The 14,557-nt window shown below is 41.3% G+C and overlaps 1 protein-coding gene across 2 annotated transcripts in view; it reads right to left on the bottom strand.

Annotated features, from left to right (window-relative positions):
- Window positions 1–14,557, bottom strand: part of inf2 (inverted formin 2) — a 195,341-nt gene that overhangs the window by 61,130 nt on the left and 119,654 nt on the right. For both annotated transcript variants that reach the window (XM_039741927.1, XM_039741928.1), the window contains exons 12-14: window positions 13,459–13,544; window positions 11,708–11,808; window positions 9,764–9,834 (exon numbers count right to left, since the gene is read on the bottom strand). In XM_039741927.1, coding sequence (XP_039597861.1) covers window positions 9,764–9,834; window positions 11,708–11,808; window positions 13,459–13,544 — 258 coding nt within the window. The remainder of the gene's footprint in view (window positions 1–9,763; window positions 9,835–11,707; window positions 11,809–13,458; window positions 13,545–14,557) is intronic.

The following is a 14,557-nucleotide window of genomic DNA, read 5'->3' as shown; positions in this document are numbered from 1 at the left end:
GGTCATGATGTTGGGGCCAATCAGAAGCCTCCCTAATAGATAAAAAACCAGTCTGCTCTACTTAACATTCAGTTTTGATCAAATTTTACACACGGTCTGCAGACATGCATTTACAGGAGGACAAACTGCCTTCAGTTACAGACAAAAGTTTCAAATTTTGACTCCTCGGTCCAGAGCACCTTCTTTCATTTTTCTGCACAGGTCCTGGTATTTTTGGGACTAGGGGAGTCATTTGCCTTTATTTCTTAATTGAAAAAATGTTTTGTTTGTTTTTTTTTTTTTTGGTTACAACTGTTACGTGAAGATCGTGCCTGATAAGACCACTTCAGACTGCTGGACATCTTTTGGATTTCAAAGGGAAGTAAAGTTGATGCATTCCTTGTTTTCTACACACAGTTTCTCTGGTTGACCCCTGTATTTCTGATCCTCAATGTTGATTTTCCTGAAGAGGAGCCTGGACATCACACCTGGAAACACCTGCCTGCTTGGAAGAGATTTGGACAATGAAGGATAAGCACCTTGTGTCTTGTCACCAGGCTTACTCCTGCCATGTTGTCATATTTACAAGTTAAACTGCCAAATCTACCTCAACCACCACATTTCTGATTGTTCCTGCCCAGTTTTATCCCCGCTACACAGGTGCTTCTGTTTCACTTCATCATTTTGAGGTCACGGACTTCATTAGCACCAAGTTGTATGCTGCCAAAGATCTCACACGTTTCAAATGAAGTTGGAGTGCTTGATTACGAGGTTAGTTTTTCTTTAAGGACAGAAAACAGTCCACAACATTGCGCACACACACACAGGACAATTTAGAATTGCCAATGCATCTAACCTGCATGTCTTTGGACTGTGGGAGGAAACCGGAATAGCCGGAGGAGAACATGCAAACTCCACGCAGGGAGGACCCGGGAAGCGACCCCAGGTCTCCTAACTGCGAGGCAGCAGTGCTACCCACTGTGCCACCGTGCCGCCCACCGTGTGTCTAAAATGCAAATTTAACTGCCAACCCCTTCTGAAATGCCATCTGTTAGGTAATACAGGAGAACACGCAACTGAAGGAAGCAGTGCCTGCTGTCCCTGTTATCAGATATTTGGTCCACTTCAAGTGATTGTGTTACAGGAGAGTCATATTGAAAGTGATGGATTCTGGGAGCTTGATTTCTTCTTCTTTTTTTTTTTTTTTTTAATATTTAGCAGTACCCAAGCAAAACATAAAAGGTACTGATGTGTAGCAATAGCCAAACGTTATATTAAACAAAATGAATTTGGACCACAGTTAAGTGGCAGCCTGATACAGATGTATAACGTTTTATTTTCTTTTTAATACAATGTATTAATGTTAACAGAAGATGTGATTTGGTTTTTCACTTGAAATTTATAAATTGTTTTTTAAATACGATACGCTGCTCTCTTTGCAAACCCAAGCGGGCTCATCTCCGCTGCCTTTTGGACTAGTTGCAGCCCTGAGAGTCAACACAGGGTGAGAGAAGAGGATTTGAAGGTCATTTTAACGTCTGAAACATCTACAAATGTGAAGAGGCTCGGAGTACTACAAAATGGGCTGTATTAAATCTTCCCATAGTCAAGTGGTACTCGTGTGATTATTAACACTTGTGTTTTCAACATGGGGTTACTAAGTAGTGTCGGTCTATGCCCACATGTAGCTCTAGACGGGCAGCGGGGTCATGTTTGGTGCCAGGGTCACATGCCCTTTGTGTTATCAAGACAGCAGCCCTGGGTGTCCATAGCACTGATGGTGGGGTTCTTCATAAAAGGTCCAGAGTTACATAAATGGCACCCCTTGGTTTCTGGACCCCCTTAATATCTGGAGCATGGGTCCCTTGAGTGAAAATGGCATCGCTCAAGTGTCTATAATACTGCGGTAGAGGGGAGGGGGCATTCCAGAGCATGTGCCACTACATTTCATAAACAGCACCCCTCAGTTTTCAGACCCAGCGCCCATTAACTTGTACAAATTGCGCTCCTCTATTGATGCATCCTCGGCATCTGTCAATGTCACCTAAAGGAACGATCAGCGCTGTTCCTAAGCACAGAAGTCCCAAAATGTGTGAAAATGCTCACTAGGGGGGAGGAAACCCATCAAAACTTTGGCTAGTGATGAAAAGGGCAAATGTAGAATTTTAACAAATGAGATTAGTTAACCCAAAAAATACTCTGAAAACAGTGAAGGCCAAAAGAGCACAAAAGGTGAAGCAGGGGACATCTGAGAAGGCAAACAAGTCCCAATACATAAAACAGTCAAAAACCTAGCAATTGACAAAAGCACAGAAAGTCAACACCACCTCAAGAGACTGTGGGATTCCTCAGCCTTTTTTGGGCGGAGTTCAGTTCCTTCACAGTGATGGGCAGGTGACCCCAACTCTTGGAGGACCACCCTCAAAACAAACTGCACACAATCATGCATAGACAGCTAATCAATCAAAAAGGTTAACATGAAAAATGAACAAAGCAAACATGAATAAGAAATCTGACCCATCTGGCTGAAACATGACGTTGGGGAGCTCTGCGTCCAAGGATGAAAGGGGTGAAGAAGTGGGGTAAAGTGGCATAAAGTGGCAAGAATCCGAACTGGCCTGCCTCTATAAAATGAGGCAAGTGCGATCGCTTTCAAATAAGATGGATTAACAGTCAACCTTCTCAGTGAGTCACAGTTCCTCTAGGTAGTGGCATTTTGGAAAACTGGTTTAAACGTCTTACCTTAGACACTATTTTCATGCTGGATGGGTTTTGCCCAATATGATCAGACAGAGTGGAAAAAATGCAGCAGGGGGACTCGACATCTATGTGAATTAGCAAAGGTGTAAAAGCGAGCCTGCTAAACCTAATTAATCTAAGATGTGTGATGCAGAAAGTGAAATTCTGGCGGTTCAAAACTGTCTACACTACCAAGATAGATTAGTAAGGATGATCTAATTTAAGTTTATATTCCTCCCTGGGGACACTGGGATTCACTCGGTTATCAATCCTCTTATGATGAATCATTCTGAATATGGGGGCGACTTTGGAAGGAACAATTACAAACTTCAATCAGTCCATGTCATGTTCTAACGGTCAACACAAGAAGCTGGACCTTCTTTATTTCAATGTTAAAGATGCCTTTAAATGCAAATTTGCGATACCACTGGGCAAATTGGACCACAGACTGATCCATCGCACTCCCACCTACAAACCTGTTACTAGACAGCAACAACTCCCTTATTTCCCAAGCCACACGTACTTGTGTGCTTTAGGGGTTTATTTCTTTTTTACTTGATCTTCTGTAAAGTCTTAGTAGTATCATTTTATCTATTTAGAAATACTAGGGGGCTTTGCACCCTGCTCGCTTCGCTCGCCAACCTCCCCAGCCTGCCAGCCACTTCACGTCTCTGTCACTCACTTTGTGGATTTCACTTTCAACAAACAACAAATCTTTTCATTCTCGCAGAAACGTCTCTTCGTTGGGAAGAAACGCTACTTTTCCCTGATGGCAAAACAAATTAGGCAATCTACGAGTCCCTGACTTAAACTTTAAAGCCAGACAATATCTAAATATTTCTGTCATATCACCTATGTCCATATATTTGATCTCTTTTCGCTGTTCCGTTATTTCACAGAGTTATAATTTCCTTTTGTTAGTGCCAATGCGATCTTTACTATCAGTTTTTTGAGACTTTCAAATTTTAGTACTTTCATAATCTCTAACCTGCTCTGCATGTGTATCGTACCACTTTTTTGAACCTCTTTACGACGTTCACATGAATGAGAAGTGATTGGACCATGGCCGTGGTTGTAAATGTTTGAGAGGAGGGTGGGACTTGTCAAACTCTCTTGCCAAAAAGTCTTGTTTTGTGGGACCTGAAATTATCTCAGAGAAAGTCTCATCCCAGGATTTTCTTTTATAATAGAGAGATATTAGTACTAGTCCAAGTCCAAAAAGAATGTTGCCGATTTGAGATTATGGGGCCTCTTGGGGGCCGAGACCTTTTAAGTGTTCCTCAACCATGTTAAATAGATTTAAAAAGAAAAAGCATCACAAAATCAATTAAAGCGAGACCGGACAGGATTTAGGGTCCCAACTTCGAGCAATTATTGGGGGCCTAAAAACATATCCAGTAGTGTCAGCCTTCAAATATTCATTTGCAATTGAAACAATAAAAAAATTCTATTGTGAAGAGGACACTTTGTGCTGCAGGTCTGACAGGGCGAGTGGCAGGAAGAAAGCCATTCATTGAAGGACAACACAGGGCCTTGAAATACCAGCTGTGGACCATACAGACTGAAAGTCTTATGGACTGATGAATCAAAATTTTAGATCTTTGGTTCATCACACAGGGTGTTGAGTTGGTAAAATAATGGTTCCATAGTGCGTGACACCAGCTGTCAGTCTTTTGCTAGTGGCCAAGTTGGTGACTGGCACAGAGTGACTGGCATTCTGAATCAAAAGGGGTACCACAGTTTGGCTGTTAGATCAGCAAAAGGTGCAGAGGCTACTCTGATGAATCAAAGATTTGAGAACAATTTTGTACCCTTAATTATTCCTTGACTAATTTTTTACTTGCTGCTGTTTATTTGTTCTTTGCCTTGATTTCATGAAACATTAAACTGCATGCATTTCCATAAAAACTCAAGTGTTCTAAACACTTCAGTTTTTCCAGTTTCTCTTCAAATTAAATCAGTTGAAATGCAATGAATGACCTAAAATGGCGAAAAGGTAAGCAGTAAACTGCCAGAGGATTAAATTTAAAGTTTAGGTCAGCAAAAAACGAAAAAAGGGAAATATCAGAATATTACAAATGGGCCTTCTCCAGGGAACAACTAATAGATTACAACCTACAGATGTGCTGCAGCAGTTAAAGTTCATGGAGCCTAGCAAGTTGAAGCAAACAATTTGCACAGGGGTCCCAACTCCTGTTGATTACTTAAAAAACCCTCTGTGTGTCTTAAAGCAGAGTTGGCACAGACTGTGTTACTGCACCCTCTGAAGTATGACTTGGACAATATTACAGTGATAATGGCAAGAAAACAGCAAATAAATTAAATGAGACAGAGAATTATTACCCCTAGAGAGAAAATCCAAGTGTCAGTGAGTCCAGTGGTGTCCTACACAATCCAAAGGCCACTGGAAATTGGAAGAAACTCGGATAGGAAGAGATCTGGCAGAGCCAAAGCCACCAGCCAATCAGAAGACAAGTTTCTGAGGGTCACCAGCGCCTCAGAGCACAACAGTTTAACAGTGCAGGTTAACAAAAGCAAGAAGAGGAGACTTTGTGCTGCAGGTCTGACAGGGTGAGAGGCAGGAAGAAAGCCATTCATTGAAGGACAACACAGGGCCTTGAAATACCAGCTATGGACTACTGCAGACTGGAAGACAGTCTTATGGCTATGGACCAATGAATCCAAATCTGAAATCTTCGGTTCATCGCACAGGGTCTCGAGTTTGTGACAGGATGACTCCTCAGTGTGTGACACCGACTGTCAGTCATATAGGAGGGACTGCGTTGGGGTCTGGGGGTCTATTGCTGGAGGCAGAGCTGGTGACTTGTAGAGTGACTGGCATTCTGAATCAAAAGGGGTCCCACAGTTTGGTCATTATAGCACTAAAAGGTGCAGAGTACTCTAATGAATCAAAAATTGGAACAACATTTTGTACACTTCTTGATTCCTTGACTTATTTTATTTGCCACTATTTATTTGTTCTTTGCCTTGATTTCATAAAACATTAAACTGTGTGCATTTCCAAAAAAACTCAAGTGTTCTAAAAACCTTTGACCGGTAGTGTACATTAGAATATGACAAACAGAGTGGGCGCGAGTTTGTGCACAGCCTTAAGCACTTCTAGCAAGTCAGCCATCTAGAAACAGAAACAAAAAGCTTGCATTGGTATTAAAATAGCAAAGATGCCTGCCATATTTTAAACATTTTGTAGAACCGCAGGCACGCAGGTAGGCAGTGCAGGTGAGATAGCTAAGTGTTTGAAGACTGCAGCATCTACTTTTCTATAAATGTGTGTTTCTCTTCTCTGTTCAGAGTCTCCTCTAGTGACCAGGTCCATTTTGTAAGCTCAGCTTCATCTCTTAAGCTTAGTATGTCAAATAACCTTCAGCACTTACATAATCAGACATTTGTTCAAAAAGCTTCCTTGACAATGAAATGGCACTGAATTTCTGCAGCCATCCGATTCCTTTTCATACATGTCACATTGTGCGGGGGTGTATGTGCAGTGGCATTTACGTCAGGGTTCTTTTTTATCATCAACAAATCAAGATGTTACCAAGGTAATCGTGCTTCCTCCGAGACAAAGAGGACTTCATGCAAGGTCAATACGCCTGGGATTACGGTGGGAAAGCAGGCGAGTACTATCTGAACATGTGCGAGAGCAGCAAGGACAAGCTGGGAGAACAGAATGATTGTTTGGACAGAGAGGCCTCATCACCAAATTGAAAGGACAGTCGCCACCAAAGAGTTATCACCAGACCTCGACTGGACCATCCAGTAAAGAAAAACCCAGACTGCATTACTAAACCACCGTGGGGCGGCACTCACTACAAAATGCGATTAAAGAGACAGAAAAATGCAAACAACAGAACTTCAAAAAAGCTTAAGTCACTGCACTGGCTCTTCTGCGTCTGCCGGAGCTCATAATGAAGCCTACTCTTTGGATCACGCTCACTTAGGAATGGAACCACATGAAGGAGCAATTATACAGTGCATGTGCGTTTTGAAAAATACTTGGCATAAACCTGCCAACAACATAAAGGAAAATAAATACAGTTTGTGCCTTTTATGGTAAATAACTCCATTCATTCGTTTGTTTTTTTTCTTAATACCACAAACAAAGCCTTACTGTGAATATCACTTGACATGAATACAAACAGATAAGCTACAGCATCAAAGTAAAAAAAATATGATTTTTTGAGGTTTAAGGGCAAATAATATCGCTACAGCAAGAAGTGCAACACGTTCACAGGTGATGCATTTTTATTTAACTTTTTGAAAGCATCATTGGCAGTTCACATGGGGAATAAATTCCTTAATAATGTTAGTGATGGTGGCACGGTGGTAGTGCTGCTGCCTCGCAGTAAGGAGACTGGGTTCGCTTCCCAGGTCCTCCCTGCGTGGAGTTTGCATGTTCCCCCCATGTCTGCATTGGTTTCCTTCCATAGTCCAAAGACATGCAGGTTAGGCGCATTGGCGGTCCTAAATTGTCCCTAGTGTGTGTGTGTGTGTGTGTGTGTGTGTGTGTGTGTGCCCTGCGGTGGGCTGGCGCCCTGCCCAGGATTTTGTTTCCTGCCTTACGCCCTGTGTTGGCTGGGATTGGCTCCAGCAGACCCCCGTGACCCTGTGGTTAGGATATAGCGGGTGGGATAGTAGATGGATAGATACTATCTTACATCCTTTAAAATAGACATTTTTAACAGACTGCCTAAAATTAAAACTTTGTACCATGACTCACAATAACACTCCCTATGACAAAAATACTGTAAACAAACATGTTTAAAACTCCTGGTAACTTCAGGAACATTCAGCTATAGCAGGCAAACAAATCATTTACCATAATACACATCTTTATACATTTTAAGTTTTATTATTTCAGGCACCTGAGTCTGGAGTTTTGCACATCAATTTAAAAATATATTTAACTGCAATGTAAGCGGAGCGGCACAGTGGCACAGTTTTAGTGCTGCTGCCTCACCGTAAGGAGACCAGGGTTCCCCCCGCCCAAAGCCATGCAGGTTAGGTGGATTTACCCCGAGTGTGTGTGTGTGTGTGTGTGTGTGTGTTTGCCCTGTCCAGGGTTTGTTCCTTCCTTGCACCGTACTGTATGCTAGCCAGGATATGCTCCAGCAAGACCCCCACAATGATGTTGAGGACTAAGTGGGCTTGAAAATTACTGACTGACTGAAATGTAAGCACATACTGTACTCTGTAGATACACTATAACAGGACGACGACTACCAGGAATAGATTCTGTCATGTACAGCTGGCCAGAAGGCTTTAACTTATTTAAATTAAACTTTGAGGTTTCTGCAAATAAAACAAAAGAAATTTAACTGATGTACAAACTACCAAATTTTTTCAATAATTGGGACACATTTGCCTCTTTAAATCTTTTAAAATTTTATATGTAACTAATTGGAGAGAAAAAACACATGAGGACCTCTATTTTCATGCCCTAAGACTGTCATTTAATGTGACGCAAAATAATCGGAAGTGGTCCCTCTCGATGGCCTACTTACAGTCAGGTCACAAGTATTTGGGCAGTGACACAATTATCCTACAAAAGCAAACTAAGTTCTTTTCAATGCAAAGTAGTGGAAGATTCTTCAAAGGCCAAGTCGGTCAACAGACCTCAACCCAGTTAGACACACATTTCACTTGCTGAAAACAAAACTGATGGCAGAAAGTCCAACAAACAAGCAACAACTGAAGATGGCTGCAGTAAAGGCCTGGCATAGTTTCACTTGGGTGAGAACCCAGTATTTGGAGATTGCCATGGGTTCAGACTTCAGCCAGCCGTTGACTAAAGGGATGTCAACCAAACATTGAAAATGGTCATTATATTTAATTATTTTTGTTTGTCCAAATACTTTTGAGCTCCTGAAAATAGAGGGACCATGAATAAAAATGGCTGTCATTCTTAAATGGCTCATGCAATGTTTTTGGTAAACCCTTAAAACCTGAAAATCTACACTTCATTCACATAATAATCTCTTTATTTCAAATCTGTTGTGGTGGTATACAGAGACAAAATTATGAAAATTGACACTGTCCAAATACCTATGGACCTGACTGTAGTTATCTGGGACCAAATCCAACTGCATAAGGTACCAACATCGCCTTTGACTAAAGATTTTAAAGCTAAAAGGATCACTGGTGAAGGTTCAAAAAACTGGAAATATGGAGAGAATTATATGCTTAAACAAACACGAGATAAAGACATAAAACTGAAGCACATTTTAAAGCAGAATAAATTACTTTTTAGTTAAAGAAAAAATATAAAATTAACGAATGCTAGGGAAAGAAGACAGAGCATCAGATTTTGTGTCTGTGGGGCCTAATCTTTTTATGTTCCGTTGAATACTTACATCAGGGGTTCTTAACCTGGGGTCCCTAGGGGGTTCATGAGTGGGTTTCAGGGGGTCTGTGAGGGTAAGGTAAAAATGAACATTTATATTCACTATATAGCCCGGTACCGTTGATTTTTCTTGCGTGATTTTTCTTGCACATTACGTCTCTCATCATCATTTTTCTCGCAAGTATTTCTCACCTAAGCCTAATGCAAGAGTTACATATTCGTGAGAAAAATAACATGCAAGAAAAATAGCAGTCACCATACAGCCCCCCAAACCCCCTTGTCCCAATCAACTGTATCCCATTGAAAGAAATGAAAGAAAATGCCCCCTGCCACTGCTTACAGTGCCAACCTTTCTGCGTCTCTTGACTTGCCTTTGGCCCATGTTTACCATGTAGATGCGTGTCATCATTCTCTGCACGACTGGCATCTTGTGCGAATTCTCATATTGCACGGTTTACCACGGCTTGATTATCTTCTCTTATACTGGTGAGGATTAATTGACCACAATTTCTTTCAAGTGTGGCTGGCTGAAACGTGATGTGTGCACATGAGGGTACAGTACGGAGAAATGCACATGCAAGTGTGTGTGAATATTTCTGGGGAAGGGGGTCCATAGCTTTCATCAGATTTTTAATGGGGCCTGTGGCTAAAAAAAAAAAAAAAGGTTAAGAATCACTGACTTACATAGTTAAGGAAGTTTCCAACTGTAAGAATCAACTTGCAGAAGCTTGGCAGCCTGGTGCTCTCCAACAGACCTGCAAAATAAACAAGCCATGACTTTATTTCAGATAAATACCTCCTGCAAAGGTTATCCATGCAGAGCAGTACAGCTCACCAATGTCAATATAGAGTTTAGGGTAAAAGGCCCCAAAGGTGCACTCCAAGGAATTTGATTTTGTTTCCCAGGGTAAATATTTTGAATGAGAAGCCATGTCAGTACAAATTAAGTTCTCAGAGTGCTCACCAACAAGGTCTCCACCAATGCCAGACCGTTTTATTACACTATTTTTGTGATGAAGTGTGCTTGCTGAGTTACAACTAGATGGAGACGTCTATCAAAGTGTTCCAAACTGATGTCTATGCCTGGTCTGTTCTCATCTGTTTAGTCTTCCGTCCTTCACATGGTGACCAACCTAGCAGTGGAGGACATACAGATGCAAAAAACTTTGGAATTCCCTGGATTATTTCTGCCTTATTTCTTCATAACCCTTCATAAACCGAATCATCTTCAACTACTAATACACAAACAACTGCATTTTGCCTTATCAACAATGAACACATTGCTTAAACCTTCACAGTTTAGGTTGTAACCCTGCAGGCGAACTGGAGTCTGGTATTCTGATCAATGAGATGGGCACGGAGGTGCAATAAATTAAGACACAAACATTTGGTGACCAACAGTGCCTGCTTCTTCTCAACAAACTGAGAAATAGAGGACCTTGGAAAAGCAAGTTGTGCAAAGAAGAAAAAGGCTACAATGGAAAGGCTGGGATGGTTACCAATCTACAGCAGCAACTGTTAGCACTTTTGCTGCTCTCCCCCAGGGTGGACATCCTTGAAAGGTCACTCTAAGAGATAAGCATGCAGGAGGTGAAAAACGAAACCAGCAGATTACCAGAAGAAACATCCTGCATTTGACCAAATCTCTGTCCACTATAACAGAAACACCAAAGAACACCAGTCTTCACTGCTACATGGCTCAGATTCCTAAAACTACCATCTGGGCATTTCACAGTCAATGTCAATTAGACAAATGAGACAAAGTTGACATCTTTAGCATAAAGACATTTGGAGGAAGAAAAGCAGCCAACCGAAACCTCATCCTAAATGTGATGAATGATTAATGAATTAAGCACCACAGTTTGGGGCTGCTTTGCTGCCTTGGGACCTGGACACCTTGCCAGCACAGATGGAACAATGAACTCAAAATTGCATCCGGATATTGGTCAAGAAAACATCGAAGTAGAAGTCCATCACCTAAAGTTTAACAACATGATACAAAAAAAAGACAATGACCTGTAACAACAGGAGTAAATCAACAGAATGGTTTAAACAAAAGAAAATCGAGAGCATGGAATGGATAAGTCACTGTCCGGACATCGACACCATCAAAATGTCATAGCATGGTCACACAAGGAATCTCAGGAACTGCAGTGAAAGGAAAGGACTTGGTAAGGATTTGTGCAAGTTTGATCAGCAGCTGTGGGAAACATTTGGCAAAGGTTACTGATGCTCAAAAAAGTTTAACCAGATATTAAAGACAAGAACTCACATACTTTACACTGTCCGGCCTGCGAATATGGTTTAGACAAAGCATTCATTGTCGGCTAAAGTGTTTCCGTTATGAGTTTAGGGAGACTGCATTTGTCTGTTATTGTGACTTAGTTGAAAATCAGACCACCATTTTAGGATTCTTAATGTAAAAACCCAACAAGTTCCAGAAAGTTCATAGCTGTAAGCGGGTGACTCTCCTCTGTTATTTGGGTGCAAAGTTACAAACCATATTGCAGGATAAATGTTCCTAATTCTGCTGAACCCCAGAAGAACTCTGCATGATAAACACTTGGGCAAGCCTTCACACCAAACTAGAAGGGATTTGTAGTCTGTCATTAGTGAGGGGACACTTACTGTTGCAGGCGGTGTCAACTCGTGCTGCCTTTGGCTTCAGCGTTTCCAACAATGACGCTGTATCTTCACAGAGTAGCATGCACTCAATCCTTAGCTGATAGCTAGACGTTGTAAAATGAGAGACAAAGAACAATAAGCAAAGGCGTGCAAGGCACCATCAGTCAGACAAGATACTTATCTTGGGGACATTAACTTTGTTTCGGTGCAAACTAACAATTCATAACTACCTACAATATTTTGGAATGCATATTTATTTGCATATCTGTATTAAAATATACTAGCCAACCCCTGTGGCTTCGCCCACGTAGTAGTGAAACAGGACAGTAAGGAAGACTATGCCCGGCTCCCCACTCCTGATGTCATGCTTCCTCCTCCCCTCGGCCCACAGCCTCTGTCTCATATTAAAATGAATATGTCACTCCTGCAAGCGAACTACGATTCTTAGCACAATTACAGAAGTCGCAAAATCAACTGGAATGTTCAAGCAAATGACAGAAAAAAACCCAATCTAAATCTGTTAAGTAGTTCTCTTGTTTAAAGCGGACAGACATACAGACGTTGGATTATATATACGTATATATGTACAGTATGTACACGAGGTGAGGCACAAAAATAACCGGACTGGGCTTGGGACTTTCCTGGAAAATCGTATGGAGGTCAGCCGGATGTGAATCATAGAACTATATCCCCTCCTACACGCCCTTTCAAACCGACAATATATATATTGTCGGTATATCCTGTGAATAGCACAACAATCACTGCATGAGAGGCCGCTATAATGTTGGGTGGAAAAAAAAAAAAAAACAGGGAATCAACATCAAATTTCTTGCGAAATTGAACAAAACAGCCACAGAAACTTATGAAATGATAAAAACGGTGTACAGTGATAACAGTTTGTTTCACACACAAGTTTCTGAGTGGCACAAACGTTTCAAGGAAGGACACGAAAATGTGAAAGACGGTCAACGCTCAGGTCGCCCACGCTTGTCTCGGACAGATGAAAACATCAAAACGGTGAATCAGATTGTTTGAAATGATCGTCGCCAAGGTGTTCGGGCTATCTCAGAATTGGCCGGTATTGACAGGGAATCAGTGAGACACATTTTGCACAAAGACCGTCACATTACAAAAGTTCATATAGAAGGTGACAATGTTTAGAATGCTGTAATTCATCAATAAATGTTTTTTTTACCAATCCGGTTATTTTTTGTGACTCACCTCATATAGAGATGGGGTCGGAAAATAACTAATGAAATTATAAACATGGCTTTCATATTCCTTGTATCTCCATATACTGTGTTTAATTCATTCAAGTTCTGCTTGAACTTGCAAAGATCTTGAAAACCTTGAAATTACATGGCCTGTCACTGATTTTCCATGCCTATGTTTTCTTAGTAATACCTGTGGTTAATCAGCGCTAACTCAAAACCAGTGCTGACCAAGAGGATGTCACGTCACGCTGCCACTCAACAGATCTCAGGAGTCCTTAAAAAGCTTTTAGAAAGGCGAGTGGCCACAACACCAAGGACACACACCCTTGTGCACAAATACAGGCAAAAGAATGGGAGGTGGGCCATGCAACTGTCTTGAAACGTTAAAGGGGCCCCATAATGGTAAATCAGTAAACAACCACGGGTCTAAATGTAAAAATCCCACATGCGTCTCGGGAGAGAATTCCTATCACACACAGAAAGGATCCCACCTAAGCATAAAGCATGAGCACTCTTGTGCATCGAGTATTAAACTCTTACCATGACACGGCTAAGAGCTGATGGTAAAACCTGTCTGCATTTGCAAGTTTATCTTGCTCTCCTTGGAAAGACTTCAAATTTTCAATCTATTACAAAAAAATAAGAAAACAAGTTCAGAACAAGAAACTTATTCATGAAAGAAGAGACAAGCATTAAAAAAACACCATCATTCAATTTCAAGTTGAGCCTTCAATAAAGAAACAAAACACTGAAAAATCCTCAGAGGTGAGCAGGTAATTTCTCAGGGGCTGGGGGTCACCAATGGGAGGACACCACAGGCCTTTCCAACTCTTAAGTCATTGTTTTGTGTTATTTTGGAAAACACGCTAATCCTGTTTCAACCCTGTCTGCTAGCGTATTACCGTTGGTCGGCAATATGCGACAAAACATTTTTCTCAGGTCATTTGTTTGGTTCCCTAAAAACATTCTGGAAAATTTGTTGCTCCAACTTAGACAAACTGCCCCCACAACCCCATGATGCTTTGTGAGGCCAGCAAGACATCAAAGAGCTGTAGCAGCCCATCTTAGTGGGGACAGACCTCTCAAGTACATAGCGCTGATCCTAGTAGTTTGCTGGATCAACTGGATGAAATTTTTCTTCCGTTATGGACTGAAGAACAACTGTTTAACTGGTATGCTAAAAATTAGAGGAAAACTTAAAAAATACATTAAGGTACAAAACATTCATGCAGAAGAGAACTGGAAGTGTGCATTGGTGTGAAATATGCATTGGGTCTTAAAGCAACGTCTTTTTGTACAGACTTGTATGTGACCCGTGTGTAACATGTGAGCCTTTCGCTATAATAGTCGAAACTCTCGAGCATTCCCAAGCACGCAAGGGCCGGGATATACTTGGCGTTACTCAGCTCATACGCTTGCAGACAACTGAGGCTACACAAGCAGTGCACGAACTAAACTTAATGTAAATCTGGAGGATTCAATCAAGTGACAGTGCGAGAAATCACAGAGAGAAAACAACATCCGATTTCACTGTGCTGCGAGTTGTGGGAAGATGTTGAAGATAAAAATTCGTGCAAAACAAAAGGTGGCAACAGAGACACAGAGGACGGTATGTGAGACCTTTAAATCCATCACATCA

This window comes from Polypterus senegalus, chromosome 18 (assembly GCF_016835505.1).
Source record: "Polypterus senegalus isolate Bchr_013 chromosome 18, ASM1683550v1, whole genome shotgun sequence".
Classification (NCBI taxonomy): Eukaryota; Metazoa; Chordata; class Cladistia; order Polypteriformes; family Polypteridae; genus Polypterus; species Polypterus senegalus.
The sequence above is the reverse complement of the archived record's forward strand: the minus strand, read 5'-3'. Positions and strand labels throughout refer to the sequence as shown.